The sequence below is a fragment of the Rhea americana genome, unplaced genomic scaffold (genome assembly GCF_003343005.1).
Source record: "Rhea americana isolate MKP2758 unplaced genomic scaffold, rheAme1 scaffold_204, whole genome shotgun sequence".
In the NCBI taxonomy this organism is placed as follows: Eukaryota; Metazoa; Chordata; class Aves; order Rheiformes; family Rheidae; genus Rhea; species Rhea americana.
In genome coordinates, this window is record NW_028186195.1 from 1 (window position 1) to 21441 (window position 21441).

At 40.7% G+C, this 21441-nt stretch overlaps 1 protein-coding gene across 1 annotated transcript in view; it reads right to left on the reverse strand.

Moving 5' to 3' along the window:
* Positions 1 to 2326: 2326 nt before the first annotated feature.
* Positions 2327 to 21441, reverse strand: part of ADAM9 (ADAM metallopeptidase domain 9) — a 28446-nt gene continuing 9331 nt past the window's right edge. Inside the window, exons 4-22 of the mRNA XM_085304218.1 lie at positions 20301 to 20379; positions 18359 to 18435; positions 17396 to 17585; positions 16590 to 16655; positions 16080 to 16151; positions 15169 to 15338; positions 13600 to 13681; positions 12616 to 12749; positions 12224 to 12395; positions 11996 to 12088; positions 11546 to 11741; positions 10910 to 11015; positions 9970 to 10153; positions 9623 to 9703; positions 8315 to 8420; positions 6515 to 6647; positions 5926 to 6028; positions 5386 to 5513; positions 2327 to 4577 (exon numbers count right to left, since the gene is read on the reverse strand). Coding sequence (XP_085160344.1) covers positions 4463 to 4577; positions 5386 to 5513; positions 5926 to 6028; positions 6515 to 6647; positions 8315 to 8420; positions 9623 to 9703; positions 9970 to 10153; positions 10910 to 11015; positions 11546 to 11741; positions 11996 to 12088; positions 12224 to 12395; positions 12616 to 12749; positions 13600 to 13681; positions 15169 to 15338; positions 16080 to 16151; positions 16590 to 16655; positions 17396 to 17585; positions 18359 to 18435; positions 20301 to 20379 — 2287 coding nt within the window. The 3' untranslated portion in view covers positions 2327 to 4462. The remainder of the gene's footprint in view (positions 4578 to 5385; positions 5514 to 5925; positions 6029 to 6514; positions 6648 to 8314; positions 8421 to 9622; positions 9704 to 9969; positions 10154 to 10909; positions 11016 to 11545; positions 11742 to 11995; positions 12089 to 12223; positions 12396 to 12615; positions 12750 to 13599; positions 13682 to 15168; positions 15339 to 16079; positions 16152 to 16589; positions 16656 to 17395; positions 17586 to 18358; positions 18436 to 20300; positions 20380 to 21441) is intronic.

The window sequence follows — 21441 nt, forward strand, 5'->3', positions numbered from 1 at the left end:
CGACTGCCACCAGCGCGCGGTGCTCTCCGGGAGGCTGCGCTCCACCACCGGGGACGTCCAGAGCAGAGGCTGCGGCACGCTGAATGCTGCTGGCGGGCAACCGCTGGCTGCTTCGCGACGGAGGCCGCAGCTGCGCACGCACCAACGTGCACCACTGGAAGGGAGACGGGGCGACTCTGTTACCTGAGCCCGGAGCAGGTACTGAGAGTCACTGCTGAGTTTGGGAAGCCTTCAATGTACCCACGGTAGTAGCAATCATCCTAAATCAAAACAAAGGAAAAGCAATCCCTTATTCAGCCTTAAGTGCACTTCTGCAACCAGTCGCCCAGACGGCTCGACTGCTTATACTGAACAGCAGTACTGCTCTGGAACACCTAGGATGCAAAAACACCCAAAGTAATCCCAGCTTACCTTCACATGGGAGGAATCAGAGTCCAAATATCCCTTCTCATTGTATGTGTAAATCCTCAAGTCATCAGACAAAAAGAGACTAAAAAATAAAATAGACTGTGAAACACTGAAAATAGCATTTCTTACACAAAGCTTTTCAAGCTTACACATCCAGCAACCTGCCCTGTCACCCAGACGGCAGTCGGGCATCTAGCAGATCAGAAAAATGCTGACGGGCACATCAGGGCACAGGCACAAACACCCCCCAAGCACACACACACACAAGCCAGAGGTGCCCGCCAGCAGYGCACGTTCCCGGCCGCTGCAGCGGCTGCAAACAGCTCGGGGGAGCAGGCCAGCTCGAACACCTGCAGGCTGAAATCGCCCCCCGCAACCAGACACCAGCCCCGGCCACGGAGGCCRCCRGCAAGACCAGACCGCMSAGCGGCTGCGCCGGTCGACAACAGCACGACGGCGGGCAGAGCAGGAGAAACAAGGCCGCACTCACTGCCGCTTCAGGTGGACGGTATACGGCCTCCCCTCTATCGTGATGACGTAGGACACTGTGTCCTAGTGCACGCGGAGAAGCAAAAAAGGRACAATTAGGAACACCATCGTCACAGAAGCACGCTCGCCGGGCAAGGCACCACACGCACGGGAAAATTACAACAACTCCGCAAGCAACTACTAGGGCCTCTGCAAGGGAAAGGCAGAGGGTCGGCTGTACCGACGGCGCAGGTCTGACACCTCCGGCAAAGGTGCCTGCATGTGCCCCCCRCCTCYCCCCGCCTCCCGYGCTAGGCAGCACAGGGCTTCCTAAAACTGWTCCTCTACCTGTCATACGTTAACTGTTGTGGATTGTACTCCTGTACAGGTAAAGCCACTCACGCGCACACACATACATGCAAAAACTTAATTACTTAAGTACCGTCTCTCCAGTTTTATTTGATAGTAACCTCTGTGGAATTGTGATGTGCAAAAATACTTGTGAACCTAGGGAAAGAGATTGCTTCTTAGTTAAAATCACAGAATAGTATCACCACCAACCCAGGAAAACAAATACTGTATGATGGCAGCATGAGRGCAAGATCCAGCTAAGGCAACCCAATTTGCACGAGGAACAGAAGTAGGACTCAGAGAGGCCAGTCACCCACACTCACTGGCAACCATACAATAAATGTCTACTTCAGAAGGAGTCACAGCATATCCGCTTCATCCCATACGCATTGCAATCCACAAAATAGTTGTCACGTGACTTCACGCTTTTAGCAGGCAGCCAACAAAACCCAACAACCATAATGCGCCAGAAGAGATAAAGCGCTTTAGCAATGGTCAAAGTCCCTGAAACCCTAATAGCAGAGTATTTGTTAAATAGAACAAACTTAACAAGCAAAAAACCCTTCCAACAGATTCCTCCTAATGAATTATGTACCACAGCTGGAGAACAAAATAGTCATCAAGTATCTCTGCCAAGGAACCAAGAGGAACAACTCCCTCCTGGCCCAAAGTTAGTTTTGCAATAGACAGGTACCCAAATTAGGAAATCTCATCTCAGGCCTCGGCTGGCCTTCACTGGAGTCATCATCAGCTACTTTGCTCTCGAAAAATATCACAGCAAAATAGAGGCTGGGAGCAGTAGCAGCTGTCCCCACTGCTGGGGAAGAAATCTCAAGGAGAAAGAAAAGCAGGGAAGTGCTGCCAAGTTGGGCTGCAGGAGATGCGAGCAAGCAGACGGTCAGGATCGGGGCGCGAGGCTGGAGGACACACGCGCAGCCAGCACTCCCAGCACCCGGCCGCCCGCCCCGCTCGGCACGCGCGCAACCCGCCGGCGGGTCCCGGTCCGCGGGAGGCCCGGGGCNCGCCGGTTCGCGGCCCCGCGCGGCCGCTAACGGCCCCGCCGCGCCCCGCCCGCCAAGCACCAGCCGACCAGGGCGCCTTTGTACAAAACCGGCCTCTTTATTGCTCGTTTATTTCTTACAAACGGGTTCGGTGAAAAGCCCTTTCGTCACGACGCCAAGGTTACAAAAGCGGCGCGGGGCTTTTAGTCCGGGGAAGCTTACAGAAAACAGGCRGACGTACATTTGGCTAGAGTGCAAAGTTTTTAAACAAGTATCAGACACACACCAAAAGCTTCCAATTTGTTCAAATCTAGTCAGGTGGCAAGGATAAACGTACACTTAAAAAAAAAAAAAAAATCAGTAGTTATCTTCAATAATCAACACATTTAAAATTTGAGCTATTTCCTTTCCATAAAATCAATTCTAAAAACTGCATGTTCATTGCCTTAGACCATTAGACTGCTGCCCTGCAAATATTGCTAACATGCATGCTCCAAGTATAAAAATTCTTATCTATGAGAAGGCACCATTTCCAGCACAGTTTTAATTCACACATAAATACAGTTAAGTACATCTTTCTCTTGGATTCCCTTCACTCCTCCCCACCCTCCGATCTCAGCCATCCATGTCATGAACTGCTTGGAGAGACATGAACAGACATCTGCCTCATTAAATTGCAAAGCTAAGTAGCTACAGACAGCTCAAACTGAGTAGAATACAATAAAAACTAAGTGATTATCTTGGAACAAACGGAAGAGACCCCCACATACAAATCTTGTAATATTTCAGGTGAAGTTTCAGGTATTTTAAGTGTTATAAATCTTAGTCTAACTTTGAGAAATAACAGAAGTTCAAGTATTTTATTACTGCAAATGCAAACACTATATATGTATATGTGTGCATATATATACACACACACACACACACATATAAGGTATATATACACAGGAAACTTTTTTGGCAACACTATGAGGGAATTTACAGAGTGAGTTTGTATTCAGTGGCTAGCACAACATGAAAAAGCTAAGCCTTCTTTCAATACTTATTTCACTTTCAGCAAGTTTGTGTAACAGGCTTCTGCTCCTGACCACCGTCATCCTCTTTCTATCTACAGTACAGGGAACATTGTTCTAGCTCTCTCTTCAGCCAGCACACCAAATACTAAAACACTCATTTTCCGAAAAAAAACATTTAAACCTGATTTAGTCAGTGGTATAGAAACTGATGGCAGTCCAATCTAATATAAGTTAGCCTATGTAAACATCCTGACTGACACTAAAAAGATTCAAAGATTAGGTGAAAAGTTTGTATTAATCAACATGTTTCTAATTAAAGTGCTCATAGAAGCTCAGGTGGTCTAAGGAAACACGTATTTTTTTGCTTTGCAGGAACCATTATTCATAGTCTTTAAACTCAAATTAAAATCAAAGGGTATGCCACTTTTTAAACCAAAATACGGCCACATTTTTTCGTACCTTTATTTTTATTGCCCATTTGTGATGTTAGTGGAAATTAGTACAGGTTTCTCATTTAGCAACTTATAATTACTAATTTAAAACCATTAAACTTCACATCCATATAGTACAACTTAGTGTCAGTCAGCATGAAAGTAAGAATTTGAGTGCGTTATTACACATCAACAAACATATACACATGCATAAACATGTTTACAATATATTTATCTTCCTCTGAAAAAGTACAGATACCTTTATTTCAGTTGTGCCATTTATGTTTAAATGGGTAAAACTTTCCAGTCCATACAAAGTAAGTTTAAATAAATTGGCCAAATTTTCTTGTTTCAACAACGGCATGTATTACTTCAGTTCTCCACTGTACATTTAGAAAGACGACAACAAATCGGACAGTTTCATTATTAGGGCTCATCGCAGAAATGGGGAAATCAAAAGTAACTCCCAAGTGCTGTACTTTAAAGATTATTTAAATGCAGACTGATCCACTTCCAGCTGGACAGCCCTACTGCAGTTTACAAAGCCACAATGCTCGGACAGATCTAACAACGGGTTGGATGTGTTCAGTTCCTGTAGCTTTGGTAGAGGTATTTAGTTTAAAGTTTTACATTCCTTGTTTCAATATCTCATTTGCCTTATCCAAGGCTGCAGAAGGAAGCCTTTCTGGGATTACCATGGGCCACTCAATGCAAGACGGATAAATACAATTTCAGCTTTGTTTCAGTGAACAGGTCAGCTCATGTGAAGGCCCCAAAGAAGCCAAAGCTATTTGGGAGGCAAAGGTGCAGGTCGAGAAGGAAAATACTGTCCCTGAGGTAAACATTTTTGCTCTGGTGGAGGAGGTCTCTGAGGTACACATTTCTGTTGCGGAAGAGGAGGCCTACAAGAGGGACAGAGAAGCCATCATGAGTCCAGATGACTACATCCAATACGTCTGGAAACTGCTCCCTCTTTGCATAGCACTCCCTAAAGCCACTCAGACTTCCCCCTTTCCGTGTACACCATTTCTAGTGATTTCAGCTGCCACAATGAAGACYCATCTCTCACATCCCGCATCCAGACTCTGCTTTCCATTGCCTGAAGTCCTCAGAGAATCCCACTGTTTTTCAGTTACACATAACTCTTCCCAAAGCAGTTTAAAGATCCCCACAAATTTCCCATCAACATGAACTATTGTAACATAGTATCTGTTGATACACCTTATACTTCTTGGATAAGCACGTATATCTTAAGGCATAGGCATTAAGATTTTAGAAATACAATTCAGAAATAAAATAAAAAAAGGAAAACTGGCTGTTTAAGGCAAGTAGTTAATGCAAAATAACCCTGGAATTGACAATAATGTTCAAAATCAGAGATATGAGAGAATTATTTTGGAGTATGGTGGCAGGGATTTCTTTTAAAGCTGCACGTTTTGAGAGGCACCTCATTCACCTGCAGAGGCAGCACTAATCTGGCCCCCGAACAGCATTCTGAAACTTGTTTAATCAAAACGTAGCCATGACAGGAAATGGCATTTTTAGTTCCGAAGTATTAAATGAAGGAAAAAATACCCTTTCGACACAAGATCRGCCCTGCTTGCATATATTGTATGATGAAATACTCTATTACTTATAAAGATGAAGGCAATGGCAATCTATATACATCAAAACAATTACAAGTAAGTTATCTGCAATAACTCAACAAACCTTGAAGGCAGCATCTGTGGCTGTGGTGCCTGGTAATGTGGAGATGGGTAGTAAGACTGGTGGTAAGCCTGCTGAGGATGCTGGTTAAGTGGGTAAGATGGCACAGGAAATGTGTTTGGTTCCATATCCTAAGAAAAAAACACAGTGAGAACATTCATAAATTTGCACTTAAGGAATTGAAATAATGCCTGCTTCTCTAGTTAAGTGCCCATTTTCTCAGGTAGTACAGGAACTTCCAGTGTTCTGGTACAGGAACTTCCAGTGTTCTGGTACAGGGGTTAGAAAGCAGGTGAACTGCTCACCAAACCAACTGCAGCCCAAAGAGGGGAGTACAGTACTTAATAGTGGAGAACTGAGGGTTTTTTCTCCTCTTAGGAAATAAGTTTGCTCTTTCCTTCTTAGCAAAGGAAAAAAAAATTCACAGAAGTGAAAGCAAAGTAAGTGGCTTTGAAACTTTTATTAGTGCAAAAACTACGCATCTTCATTTATTACTTTAGAGACTGAGAACAAATGAAGTAGTGAAAAGCAGATCATTCCTACCATGGGCACGCTTCTTGAACCATAAGGCATGCCATGTGAAAAGCCCCTAGGTTGGTAATCTCTGGGTTCAGCTTCTGTTCTAGTAGGTGGTGACTGAAATGACCTGAAATTAAATCAAAACGGACTGTGAGCACATTATCTTTTTAGCATGACTAAGCAGGCTATGAATCCAAATACTTATTTTCTAGATGGATTTAGAAGACTATTTTAGCAAACACCATATCTCAGGAGGATAATACACGCTGCATATCAAAGGAACAACATAATCCTTTTTCTGTTCAGGGCTAAATCAGCTTTATTTTGTCACTTTATACTGAAGATGGGACCCGAAAAATATAAAACCCATCACCAACGCATGGCAACAAATATAAAGGTAAAAAGAAAGTTCTCTGAACCCTGCATATAAAAAACATTTTTTTKTGTGTGTCATTACCCAGGCAAGCTACATGCTTCACTTGATTCAGAGATATTTGCTTATTGTCTTGGGACTAAAATACACCTCCACACTTTGCAGCTGGCTTGTGTRAAGAACTGTCTGTGGACTACCTCAAAAGGGCAGAAAAGAAGGTAGAGAGAGGAATATACTCACGAATGACAGCGTGACATCAATCTTCTAAACCATCGCTTCAGCTTGTCCCTCTTCGCAAATGCCAGAGCAGCAGCTACAAGGAGTGGGAGGAYCAGGAAAAAGAACACCAGCAGCCCATTTCTCAGTGAAGTGTCTTTGTCAGATGGGGACAGAAGGAGAGAGAAGGAAAAAAAAGATAGTATTAAATGGTGTTACCATCACTCAACTCAGGGTAGCAGTGGGTATTTTCAGCAGGATTGATTCTACAATTATTTTACATTCTTCATAGCAGAAAAACTAAAGAATCTATTCAGACTGCAATATACATGCCCAAATGCATTCTTTGGGGTTGATCCTTTCACAGGAATTGTCTTGTCAAAGATGAAAGGCCTCCACATTCCATGGTATCTCAGGCTACGACAGCATATTGCATTATTAGATCAATACCTTACTTCTTCCACTGCAACACTGAAAATCTTATAAACCCAACCAAAAGGAAAACAGAGCTTCCTCCCTCCCTTTCCTTCTGATCCTAAATCTCCATCATTTCCTACCAGTTTGCTGTAGGCCAAGAACTTGGATGTCTCTGCACTTTCCAGATACAGCAGCTTTCTCCACCAGAAGCAGTACAAAAAAGCTTTTCCCTTTGTTTGTCTGATGGTTTGAAGCATTTGCCTATGCTCCAATATGATTCTCCAGCTGGTTACTGCATGAACATAGTATCTACCTTCTCCCCTAAACACATACTATCTTATCAAGAAGAGTCTTCAGGATCACTCTTCCAGGTCACAGAAGGGACTAATCATTCTCTTCTTCATACACCTTCAAAAGGGCATTATTTATTTTGCTCCAATGTTTATAAGTTTGCTCTAGTTTATAGCTTGGGTATTGCTTCCTATTTCATCTTCCTTCAATCTGACAGCGAGAAAAGCAGGCCTCACAGTCTCTTTCAGTCTGCTCTCTCTCATGTGCATGAGCTGTGCTCCCATCCCCCTGGCACCATTCCCCCACTCTTCATATTTGGATTTAGATATGTCTTCTTGCCACGTGAGACACTGACCTAAGTGCCACTCCTAGGGAGAAATTACAAAAAAACCTCACAGAATTCCATCCTCAGTCCATCTCTYCCCTCCACACAAAATAACAAACCAAGACTCCACCAGCAATATAGCGTCACGAACCTCTGTATCTCCCCATTTCCTTATTGCGTGCCTCTCTCCTATACCTTAAGATGTTTGGAGAATGGAATATATTTGCATTTTCTACCTAACGAAGAACACTGCACTCAAATAATAAACGTTAATAAAATAATGAGTTCTCAACATGCTCTGTGTTACCCTAGCCCTCCTCAGCCAGATGTTAGTCTTGCCCGTACTGCAGGTGCACATGCACTACAGATACTAAAATAGAACAACTTCTCACTTCTGCCACCTTTGCACGAAGCAGCATCTCCATATGCAGATAAGCATACATCCTCAGCCAAATTTCATGTTCTGTTTGGGTCTAAAATTGGAAAGGGGTCCAATTTCCAGCTTGGACACAAAGAACTCCAAAAAGATTTTGGTCCAAGGTGGCAGAAGTCACCTGAAGGCAACAGAAAGAGCTAATTTTGATCAGGTCTCCAGCATCCCAGAAGGAAGGAGTGTGCAATACTTTGAGCCCAAAACCTTAACTAGAATTGTTTGCCAATGAAACCTGGTGAAAATCTAATTGCCACCTTCTGCCACCAGAATTTAGCTGCTTCAAGGTAATTGCACTCAGTCCAGCACCATGTTTAGCAAGAGAGGCCCACAGCTCTGGAGCTGCCTTAATGCTACTTGCCATTATAAGGAGGTCCACTGTCAAGACTTCCTCCGTAACCTTTTGTATCACAGTAAGGAGGGGCCCAGCCTGCTTCACAGTGACAGTTCCTGTTGTTATTGCATACCTAGATTTAAACAACAAAAATATGGGAACAAACCACACATTACTGCACGTTTCCATAGAAAACATCTTTTGACTAGAAGTAGCGAGAATAAAAAAACATCATAAGGTGTCTTCTTCAAAGGCTACAGCATTTCTTGGAATTACCGTTACATATGCAATGACAAAGTTGCTGGAATTTTAGATGCTGTTCTGAAAACTCACTGCAATATGCATTTGAATAGTCAGATCCACATTCACTTTGCAAGTGTATATCTGAAAATGTATTAACTTAAGTTTTCTTAGTTTTTAAAACAGACCACAGTAGCTATGACTGTTCTCTCCCTTCCGTATCACTCAGACTGGTGACCTTTAATCACCAACTCCCATGTCAAATCTAAATAAGTAGCCCTTGGGTGGGCTAAACTGTCTCTCTCCACAAGAATTCATGTGAWTGAGTAACTACAGCATTGTTCTGGATGAGCTTCCAAAGATTATTTATCCCTATTGCTAAAGAAGCATGGCTTTTTTATTTTTTTTTTTTATTATTATTTTTTTAAGATGCAGTGTGTCAAATTACATTAGCTACACTAAAATCAGAAATTCCTCCTTTCTGGAAAAATATATTATTTTAGAGCTTTCACTGAATTTTTTTTAAAAATAATGTTATAGGCTGTCTTGTCCAGAGCCATTTTATAAAGATAGTTTTAYCAAAGTTAAACAAGCCAGAAAAGCTAAGTTACTATTCATCATTTTAAAACTTGCTCAATTTGTCTAATTTTGGTCTACTCTTTACCGATTCTTAAACGTAGTTTTCYCATTAACAGGACTAAAAAGCAGCTTATTATAGCAAAAGCTATCCTCAATAACCCTACAGATTCTTTATCACTGGTATACYTAGTCACAATTATTTTATTTCACATTAGTTACAGTCCTTAAGCAGAAAAGGGCAACAGGCTTCATAGCTGCAAAAGAGATTATTATTTAAACACTACCAATAGAGCACAATTAAAGTGCAACTGGCTCATACTCYGACCTTTGATGTAAAAAAGCTAATTTATAAATTTCACAGTCATAGGCTCTAGAAATCTAGTGTTCTTACAACAAAGATCTCACAGAAAAGGACATTGCTTAACATGTGGAAATATTGCCAAAATTGTATCATATTTACAGAATTAACATTCTMAGTGAAATATCAGTAGGAAAGGAAGCTCCTGCATTGCTTACCCCATGTCCATGACATTTTCTTTCTACATCACAGTCATAGTTCAAAACAGACGCGCTCACACACTGGAAGTGCCTACAGATCTAGGGAAATTAAGAGAAACACACATCTTACTCTTACATTCTTATTTCTTTTGGTTCTTCTGYAAATGAAAGGCTTCAGACTTTTATTTGCACACACTCTGCAGTGCTATGCAGTGTGTGGAACCAACAGAACTGCTGAGTTTTGCATTAACTATACACATCAAAAAGTTAATGGTCATACATGTTCGTGAAACGACATAGCTGAAAATCATATTCACATGCAAAATATTACTTGAAGAAGTCACTATTGATCAGTTGKTAATTACCTTTCCAGCATCACATTTCGTGCCTTCATTCACCATTCCTGGATCAGGGACATCAGAGCCTAGCTGGAAATCCACACCCCAGCATGTGGTGCCTCTGATAGGAGTTTGGATAATGGCAGGTTTAATTCCAAAAACAGGCATTGTTTTCACATTTTCACATTGTAGCTTCCCACACATGGCATTCCTGCAACACCAACAWGTGAACAGCATAAAAACATTTGAATTTATTCAGAGAGGCTATTACACACTTGATACGATCTTTTCTTCCTACTGGAAGATTATAGACATTACTTGAAAGTAAAATCTAAGTAACTTGACAAATAAAATAAAGCTGGTCATCATTTCAGTACTGCAAGAACATGGATTTAGCCCCTCTTTCTGAATGCTTCTGTGATCTTTACACATTAAAGAAAACAAAACCATTTGACACTCTGTAGACCTTGGGATAAAAAGAAACAACGATGGGATATCAAGAACAAACCCTCCCTGAATACATGCTGCATAGACGTCCTGACACAACAGAACACTGCATGCATAGGAACTGCAGCACAAGCACAAAAGCTTCAAACCYAGCTACAGAAAAACTGTCTGAACATTTATACCCACTTCAACTATTACTTGCAAGATAAAGTTAGATTATATACATATATAAAATCTAACTTTATATAAAGCAAATGAAGCTTACAAATGCATAAGTGTGAGGGTTTTGAGTTAATTGCTAGTAATTATTTCTTAGGTTATAACAGATTTTTTTCTAAGTCATCTCACTTTGGATCTGAATGACATATATGTTGTAAATGAGGACAGATTATGAAATAATGTGTCTCTCCCCAGTACACTTGCTATAACGTTCCAAGGAATACTGTAGCACTTCAATAAGGATTCTTAAAATTCTGAATGATACATTTAGGAACTTCTTGATGCATCAAGCTGAACTTACCAGCTGGAACACTTCTTGTAGTCATGGCCGTGGAAACCACAATTGCCAAATCTGTCACCCTTGGAATTCACTTCAGCAAAACAAATGTTGGGGGCAGCTTTTGCTTCTGAAAACAACAGTCCAACCCACAGACAGAGAGGAACTGAATTTAGAAGAGATAGAAGCATCTCATATCATCACCACATCTCCCTTCCCAAGCCCAGTTATCCTTGCCACACTTCTAGCTTTTTTCCTTGCAGCACAGATAGCTGTAGAGCTTGACCAAAATGATAAAAWCGAGGGGAAATGTCAATATTAGAAGGTTCTAAGCAAGAAGAGACAGAAAATAGTCTCTTAACACACAGTCAATTATACTGTTTGACAAGTCTTCATGACTTCCTTGCAGCTCTGTAATTTGGAACTCCCTTTCTAATAGGAATGCTCAGTGCAAGAAAGTTAGTACTCAAATCATCAGCACAACCACTAAATGTAACAAAGGAAGACYGCGTGAAGGCAAAACCATAAATTCTACCATTTTAAATCTTTTGCCAAAGCCAGCTGATCTTTGTTACAGGAGAAAAGCTAAATAAATATTAAATAAACACAGTGTTTTAGATATGTCTCCTTGAAACATTGTAATACCATGGTCTTCCTTACTTGAGCCAAAGATATCCTGACATTGTGCATCATAGTACTGGCAAACACCGTTGTAACAATAGGCTTCCTCATTGTGGCACGGGTGACCGTTCTGAACGGTGAAGTCAGGCTGGCAGAACTGGGAAGTTCCGTTGCAGTACTCGGGAAGGTCACACTCATTGTTACTTGCCCGGCACTCTGTCCCTCCAGGAAGGAACTAAGAGAGATAGGAGGAGGGAAATGCATCAGAAAACACAAACCTTATAACAGCAAACAGTCTGCACCCAATCCACAGTAGACCCCAACAGAATGAGCATTGAGCTAAAGCCTTTTGTGGGTGCCGTATATGTGCATGGCAATTCCCAGAGCAGGCATGTACTGCTCCTCACCCAGATGTGCTTGCTAGGCCAATGCTCTCCTTCCTTCAACCACCAAATAACACTTTCAAGTAATATTTTTGGAGTCTCTTACCTGGCAGTTTCTACAGCAGTCACCATAAGCACATGCAGCACCTGATCGGAGCCTGCAAGTGCCAGGCTCACAGCAAGGATCACTCTCGCATTCCTGCGAATGGAAAGTGCTGTGAGTGTCAAGAAATCACTCCCTCATTAATGCACAGGTCTCTCTCTCTCTCTCTCTCTCTCCAGTGAGAAGCATACAAGGTTATCCAACCCCATTTGTAAAAAGCAACCCACTAACCTTTGGTGAACCGCAGTCACACTCCTCACCAGCATCTACCAGCTTGTTCCCACAGAACGGGACACTATAGGTTTCATCAGGCTTCGGAACATTCAGCAGGCAGCTTCCACCTTTATTGAGAGTTAGCTTCTCAAAGTCTTCTGCACTGCAACTGCTGAAGTTTCTAGATCCTCTGGAGAGAACATTAGCATATCTTTACACCAAGTCAAGCCACAAGCATTTCCTCAGTTTGTAAAGCAAGGTTAACATTTGCTTTCGTCATGAGCCTATGGTAAGCATTCCATAACTGTTTGCAAGGATACTTTCAAGATGAAGGTGACTTTTAAAATAAGTATATATGTGGGGGATTTTGACCTTCTGGATACGCTTTCACTTTTGTCAAAGTTACTTACGATGCTCCAGAGCTCATAATACAACTGCTTGCTCCACAGTGACAGACTCTTTCATCATCATGGTTCATTCCGAGGTTATGTCCAAGTTCATGAGCAACAATTGATGCAAACATTTGTATACTGATTCTTCCAAACTACACAGGATTAAAACAAACAAACAAAATAGTGGGCAGCTAATATGGAGAAAGAGTCTACTACTTATTACTTACTACTAGCAATCTCTCCATTTGCATATCTTCAAGAAATAAGAATGCTCTCACTGCTACAAARTCACTGTGCGACTCCTAGAAACATGTGCTATATAGAAAGACACACAGCATCCATCACTGCCACTGGATTCAGAGCAATCTACTGGAGCTGTTACTATTGTACAGTCTTTCTGTTTACACTGGTGACAGCAAATACACCTGACCCTGTTCTGTGTGAGGAGGTAGCAGCAGCTGCAACATTAGCACAAAAACTAGAATTCTTCACACCAGCCCAAACCKCCTTTCTTAAACATGCAAATTCCAATCCTAATACTTCTGTCACTCATTCAAGAAAACAAGATTGTTGCGATTGCCAGTTATCTGAAATCAACAATTCAGTTCATTAACGCCCTGTAATTTCACATAAGAGGGCAGTCAGCCAACACTCTTCTAGGAGTTCCTAACTGTGAAGGTCAAGCAGACACTTGAGGACAGATTTCAGATGAGTACATAGCTCTCACATACCCCTAAGGCAGGAGTGCTTAATATCTCAGAAGAGAAATCCTACCATTTCCTCACGAGTGCYGCATGCTGAGGAGAGGATGCAGGAGATGTTAAAAAAAGTCATGAACCAGATTATTTCATGGTGTTGCCAAAAATTTTCAGGAGACCACAATGTATTCCACCATTAAGCCACCTGAGCTGTGCTATTAGAGATTCTGCTTTTCTGGGAAGACTTCCAGAGTGCAATATTTTAATTTTGTTTACAGTCACAGGATCAGTAATGATATCTTACCACATTAATCCCTCCTGCATGGCTCTTGGAGCACACTGTTCCAACGTAGGCCATTCCAGCTGTTCCACCAAACCCCTTCTTCCTAAAGCACATTGAGAGAGAGAGGAAAAATCATTCATCCTAACTGTACAGCAATACACGAGACTTTAAACTGCACGGTACATCCATAAAGCCACTCAGTGCATCGTTAGTGCTTGTGTGGCACAAAATAATGTTTCCAGTTTTTAAACACTAAAAAAGAAAAGCACTGCTATGAGTGCTACTGTTCATTCCGCAYGTTTCTCTGTATAAGTTCAGCTTTATCTTTTTATTTATGGCTTTTCTTTTTCTTTTAAATTAAGACAAGTGTTTATAGAGAAAGTCAACCTTTTTCCACATCTTCCCCGTAAATATACAAAGCTAAATTCTTCTTCCTTGAAACCACTTACTTTAAGTTAGGGATTAGCTGCCTTTTTACTATTACTAAACTCCTCAGACTTCTTTCCTTGTAGACATTCTATACGTTACTCTTACTTTGTTTCTACACAGCCCCTATATCAAAGCCTAAGTGCAACAGCACAACATATCACATTTTACACTGTATAAAAGAGTAGAAATAAAACGAACATTTTTTCAGATTCTTGAAACATGCTTGGAGCACACTTCCTAGACATTATGAAAGCTGCCTGCCGAGTTGCTCAAAGCAACAGCGATGAGGTTYTGCATGGGCAAGACCTATGGACTCAGTAAGAAGCCTGGATTGTTCTCCCTGTACAGGGCAGCAGTTTCTATTACGTTTTGACCTCAGAAGGAGCCACTGTCTTGAAACACCAGACACTGGCATCAGCTGCTGTTCTGCCTCAGAGGAGGAAGAGCTCCTGTTATACTCCTGCAGGAAGGCGAGTTTCTGCTTYGCACAAGGGCAGGTTGGGCTTTTGTCCCTGTGAGAGAACGCTCTCACCTTTGGCTTTTCTCATACTTCGGGTAGTGACTTCCTAAGTATAGCATTATCTTTAGGAGGAGGAAGTGCACAGGAGACATGCATCCTGGAAGTGGAGCAGAGATGACAGTTYGGGAAGTTCTATGCTAGTTTAAGGAAGTAGGGAAAGACAGATTAATGCCACATGTCAAATCTCAAACCTTGTAACTAGCTTCTGGACATCAACTGCAGAAACAACTTCTGCTCCATTAAACTGCAATGCTCAGCACCAGATCTATGCTCATTTTCAAGTGAAGAAGCCCTAGATTACAAGACAAAGCAACATACGACCTGACAAAAATTTATCTGAATTACTCAGATGTGAGCTTTATACAATACAAAATATAAAGTTGCATGACATACAGGACAAGACAAAGATTTGTTATTTAGTGATGTATCCATCAGAGGGGGCAGACATCAAATTCAAGGATCAGAAGAATGTTCTTAAAAATTGTTCGACTTGGAACGTTTTCCACAAGTACATAAAACACCTCAGATTACACTGGATTCTCTGCTGAATTACAACTGTTGCTTTTGATACTAGAATGCAGCTAAGCAAATAGGGATAAAATATACTTCTTAAAAGTCAAAAGGAAAGAACTGCAACTCACAGAACAAACTGGGCACTGTCATGTCTTCGACGCATAACTAGATTCTTCTCTCGCCACTGTACAAAGTTTGCCAGCACATCACCAGCACCTCCATCTGTGCTAATTATGTTTTCATGCTTCCAGATCTCTAGACCAACGAGTACAATGCGGATATTCAGCATGATGTACATCTGTGGGGGGGGGAGGGGAGAGAGCGGAAAGAGAGAAATATTCCTGAAGACTGTGATATAAGAATAAATGGTCTTATGTTGTGTATCACATTGACAGGATCTAATTTTTCTGTTTGGTATACAATTCCAATCAACAGCACGTGTTTTCCCTGCAAGTTATACTTTCATTGGCTATGGGATCAATGCTTAAATGCCACACTGGCCACCTTATTTAAGGGGAGATACCTAAAAAGGGAGCCTCAGTCCTGACGAATGGTATCTTCTGAAACAGTCAACCTGAAGGACAGTTCTTCCTGTAACCTTTATGCATACACAACTATTGCAATAATTTGTYCTGACACTGTATGTAACACAGGTTATAAGGATTCTCCAAACTGATTCCYGCTTTAAGTATGAGAATTGTGGATGAATTTAAGGGTAGAAAAAGCTTTCCTAATGATGCATTCACCATAATCTACAGTCAATAAATACTGCCATCACTTTATAAGTACCTGCGGTTCTGGCACTGCCTTCAGCACAATGATAAGATATGGCTCAAGTGAAACTCTCAGTTCTGTCTCAGTTCGAAATCATTGCTAAAGGAACAAGTTTAGCTCCTAGCTTTATAAAAGGCTTTATTTCATTCTGATCAAAGTGCTAACAGAACAGACTCCAAGGTGGAAGTTTACAAAAGGAAACAGAGCTGAAGGTCTGCTGCGTACAGCATCATTCCCACTTCCGCTCAATGTAGTTTTAACTTACACTGTCAAGGAAGTTTGCCAGTTGCACCATGTGTTCTCTTACTTCTGTTTCACTCTTCCCAAAATCTTCGAACTGCAAGAAAAAGAAACTTGATCATGAAGAGACAACAGACAAGCCTTAAAAAAGAGAAAAKAATATTTTAAGACAAATGGCACAAAAAACATTCTTGCCAGTCTTRGAAGACAAGAACTTGAACCCAGCCTAGAAGATGCTAATCAAGAAAACAGCACCTTTGTTGCTGCCATTCAGCTGTATTCAAGAGAAAATGGGAAAGAAAGTTTTTGCCATGTGTTTCCTTTGCATTATTAGAATCTTTGCTGATAGAAACTCTGAATGCCTGACAGTTCACTCTTTATACAGGACACGTATTATCAGTTATAGCTTAGCATATCTGCATATCCTAGGTTAGTGCCACCGTCTTTCAATAATCCATTCAGTAGTAATGAAGACTGAAGGGCTTTTCAAGTGATCTCCTGGGGAAAAGGGAAAGGAAAGAGACATGGCCCCTACCTTTTCTTTATCCACAACTATGAACAGCTCCACATATCTTGTTTGATGTAGGACAGCTCTTTTTCTCTGAGGAAGAAAGAATTTTAGACAATCTCAAGTTTATTAAAGTGCAAACAAAATTCATCATTGCATCATCATATTTCAGTTGATACCACTAGTGGTTAAAGAGGCACATCCAAGCACACTGTGCCAAGACAAAAACAAGCCAAACCCAAGGAGCATAAACAAAGCAACAGCTATTTCCTCTGCAAGTRTTTTATGCTAAAATTGAGCTATACAAGGACTTTCAGTGCTTTATAAGCAAAGTATCTTTTTGATTTCTACACAAGTTTCTTCAGAAAGACAGCATACACTTCTATAAAGAGCAGAAAGGTACTAACAGACAAACATCAACAGCAAGGGACATCTTCAAAGCAAAATGTTATTCTGATGGTTAAGAGAACAGAATACACTGCACAATATTCTGCTGGCTTCTGCTGCAATACTTTATTAATAAGCCTGTACAAAAAAGAGTAGCATTCCTGCCCTTGCAACTCCCCCCCCGCCCAAGCTCTGCCAATGAACAACCTAACCGGCCACTGAACTCGCATTGCTGTGTGTGGAAGCCGAAAGAAATTGCAACCATATTGTCGAGGCAGGATATACCTACTGAGCTTTTTTTAGCAGAGTAGAAAACCCTCTGAATCAGAAACCTTTAGGTATGTGTTAAGCCCCAGGAAATCTGATAAGCTGCTTCTATATTATTAGCTGAACACTCAAAAAGCCCATTATAGGGGGCAGCGTGGAAAAAACGGTGGAGCACTTACACGCAGCAACTGAGTCATACTGGGATACTGATTTTCCTCTGTGTGCTCCCTTTCATGGCCTTCAGTGGTTACTCCACACATCACAGGCTCTCTCTTCACATTATCCAATCGGTATATAATATGTTTGGAATCAGAAGAAGAATCCATGGGCTCAATCCCATAGCTGATGTTCTCTGTTGTCACCAGCCCCCTAATATGGTAGCGCATGAGAAATTCTTATATTAAACACAAAGGATAGTTACACAGGTTTTTATGGTAAAACAGAGGAAGTTATTCTTTAATAACTAAATGCATATCTATACCTCAGTCCTTACAAAACAATACGCTTCACTAAGCCTGARAGCAGCCTTTCATTGCAAAGGACCTTCACAAATACAGCATATTAAACATTTTCACAAGAGTCTCCACAATGTCTGAGAAATTAAATCATAGGCCTTAAGCAAAAACGCTTCACTGCAATTAATATCGCTACTGTGGTGTCTGACATGGCAACGCAACAAAATATGATCCAAATGATACAGAAATTACCCCAAAGTAGAAAAGTTTCCCAATCATACTTGAAGTTTTATGACCAATTTTGTAACATATGCTCCAGTTTGGGTTTTTGTATTAGTTATGAGTTATTTGTAGTGGCTCTCTAGCCAAATTAGAAAATAAGTCAAAAATTGTGCCAAAGAACAACTGACTGGCAGATGTCACAAAACTGTGACGAAGAACTGACTCTGATGTCAAATTGCATTAATCAACTTATTAAATCATTCTGCAAATATCTGTTAACTCTTTATTAATAAAAGATACTGAATAAAGACTGAACAAAGATATAGACTATAGCAGTTTGGCTCTAGTCAATGAGTTTCAGCCTGGCTAAGCAATAGTTAAAAACAGAGCAGGATTTTTGTTTCAGGTTCAATGAGCTGCTAAAAATCACATGACAGCTGTGATACAAAAGAAGAGTTCTACTACCTGAGCCCTGAGCAAGCGCTGACAGCAACAACAGAATCCGGAATCCCCTCCACATATCCCTGATAATGACAGTGATCCTACAGGGGAAAATAAGGATGTGTTACACCCGTACACCATGCACATATGCACACCCAGGTAACTGCCCAGCCTGCTACTGATCAGCAGCAGTTAGAGCTCAACAATACAATACAAAACTCAGAATAACATGTTTAGAGTTAAAACTACACCATGCCCTTAATCTGCAGTCTATAGCTTGAAACTTGCCTCTAGCAGCACCATAATGTAATGGCATTTCCTTTCCTAATGTGTGCATCTAAGAGTTTCCTCACACAGTGCCACAAGAATTTATATATAAAGAAGCTAATCAAGATGCCAGTTGTCTAGGACTCAAACTGGATTCCTACCTCCTATACTGTACAGGCAGATGCTCTTCACATCTGACAGGGCCAGTGGTTGATTATTGATTTCAGTCTAAAATGCCACTCACATATTTATCCTAAAGCTGGAGTCGGAGCTTGCACTGCTAACATGTTATAATACTAGGCAAGCAGGGCTCAGAAGCATTATCTAGAGACTGGATTTCTTAACTTGAAATTAAGCCATCCTACTTTGAAATTCTTTCCTCCACCCTGCCTCAAATATTTTAAGACTAGCCTCTCCTTATTGATTTGAGCCAACACATCATTCAACCTCTAGAAAACATTTCTGGAGAATGTATTTGATTTGAATGTAACCTCTCTCTGTCAAGAAAAAGGCCAACATCTGCTACCCTCATCTACAGACACCGAGTTGCCCAAACTTTTCAGTTGGACACTATTATCCCTGACTAGCCCTGAGAAGATAGAATACTTTCATTCTGTCCTCTGTATAAATAAACTTTGAAAATTAGAAAAGGTGGCTAGTACACGGCAAATATCTCCAGCAAGTACATTTTTGAACATTACTGCAGGGGTCAGGTACATCACCTGTTGTTCCAGCAGCGAACTCACAAAGCACTTAGGGCATACAATAATCCTTAAGGGCCATTGTGACTTTCATGACTTCTTGCTGAAAAAGTCTTTTGACTCTTACTCAGTCAGCTGCTTTTTCTTAAGTAGTAAATACTCAGTCGACTTCAGTGCTCCATTTGCTAAAATAAGACCTTATGAATCATACATGACTAACAGTCCCCTTTCAAAGCAACAACGCTGATACATAGGAAGAGTGAAGATATCAGGAACACACTCATACTTTTCATATCACACTATTCTTATTCTACATAAGCAATTGGATTTTCAAAGGCAACCTAGAAAGCAGTCTGCTTATACAGGAAAAGAGGRCTGCAAATGTTTTTTAATAGAACAATTCCAGTGCTACACAAATGACAAGCATCTCAGGAACTGGGATGCATAGGTAAGATGTTTCCTGAGAAATGCTTTTTCCCCCCCTCTCAAAGGTTCTACAAACTTGATAACATCTACTTTTAGCAGCTCCCAAATTTCTGAACTAATGGATGTCTGTTACCCTCCACAATTCTTAGTCACTAAAACACAGTATTGCAAAATTGAAAGGACAGACCAACCAACTAACCATTCATTTCAACTTGTGGACCAGTCTGAAAGACTACTGTATGTAAGAGTAAATGCTATATTCAGTCATTAGACAACCTCCAGACAGCTGTTCTGCTCTGTGTGTACTGTTCTCCATAAGAAACAAGACTTGTGTCCAGAAAAGTACACAAACACTCCACTTTATGACAAGACAGCATCACTGACAGATAACGAGGTATTTGATAACCAAGAAAAGCTACAAGCTAGATTCACATCCAAAATCAGAGGTTCTTTCCAGAACACTGCAACAAGTAGAAAATAAACTATCAATTTGTTAACATGACTCCCTCAAATTACAGATGCTCAATGTTCAAGTAGTCTTCAGTAAAGGTATAAAAAGAAAGAAATCCTACCTGGACATCTGGTTTTTCAGATTGCAACTTCCCCTCCTTATTATAGGTATACACTGTGAAGTCTTTTGGCAGCAATCCTCTGTGAGGAAAGGGGAAAAGGAGAAGGAATACCACAGAAATATCATGAAATGTCTATGACACAATGTAAGGGCAGTAAGATGACAGATCTTCACCTAAATTGTCATGATTACACAAGCTGCAATTAAGGAACAGATTCAAAAGAAAAAAAAAACACAAAAACTCAACTGAGGAATGGTGCACTCATTAGGAATAATCTCCCTACAGCAAAATAAAAGATACTAGAATGGCAGGCCAGTTAATGAAAATGAATCAACCACCTCATCTAGGGTAAATAAAACAAGTGACAGAAAACAAACTGTGCTGAGTTTCATACAGAAGATGGAAAATTGCAGCAGTCTGTTACATGACTTCTCTTCCACGGTTCTGGAAGAAAATACATTGGGAAACTCTCCCATGATTAAGACTGCCAATCCATACTGGTAAATCCATTGATGCACTGAGGCTTAATTCCCACGTTCCTGATGGTCAGGGACTTGGCGAGTGGCAGAAAGTGATCCCCAGGGGCTTATACCTTTAAATAATTATGTCTCTTTGGTTTATTTGGAGGGCATCTGTAAGAGAGAAACTGCCAGATAGATAACTTACTGTTGCTACCAGAAATCCTTTAAAAGATTAAAAATACATTAAAATATGACCTCTACATTCTCTCTCTGTTATATATATTAAAGACTTGAATATAAAGTCAGCTTCCTCATTTGACACTACTGAGACAGGAAAAAAAAACCAATAAACAAAACCCAAGAGAAAGCAAAAATGTTTACTTGAAATATAGCTCAGTTTGTTTATTTTTAGATGTGAAAGGAAAGAGTCATTTCAATGWTTCCCAAGATCCCTTTTGAGCAAACTACTGCTTCCTTTACTGAAAGGGGATCACCAGGGTTGTAGGAATTCAGCAAAATTTCTGGCCAATAGCCAAGCCTGCGTGACTAAATCTACTTTCACTGTCTTTTTCCACATATTTCACAGAGTCTGCATGTAACTCTACCTTTGTTAACCAATCTCAAGATTCAGAACTAATATTTTGACACAGTAAATGAAATTTAATWATATATTCATCACT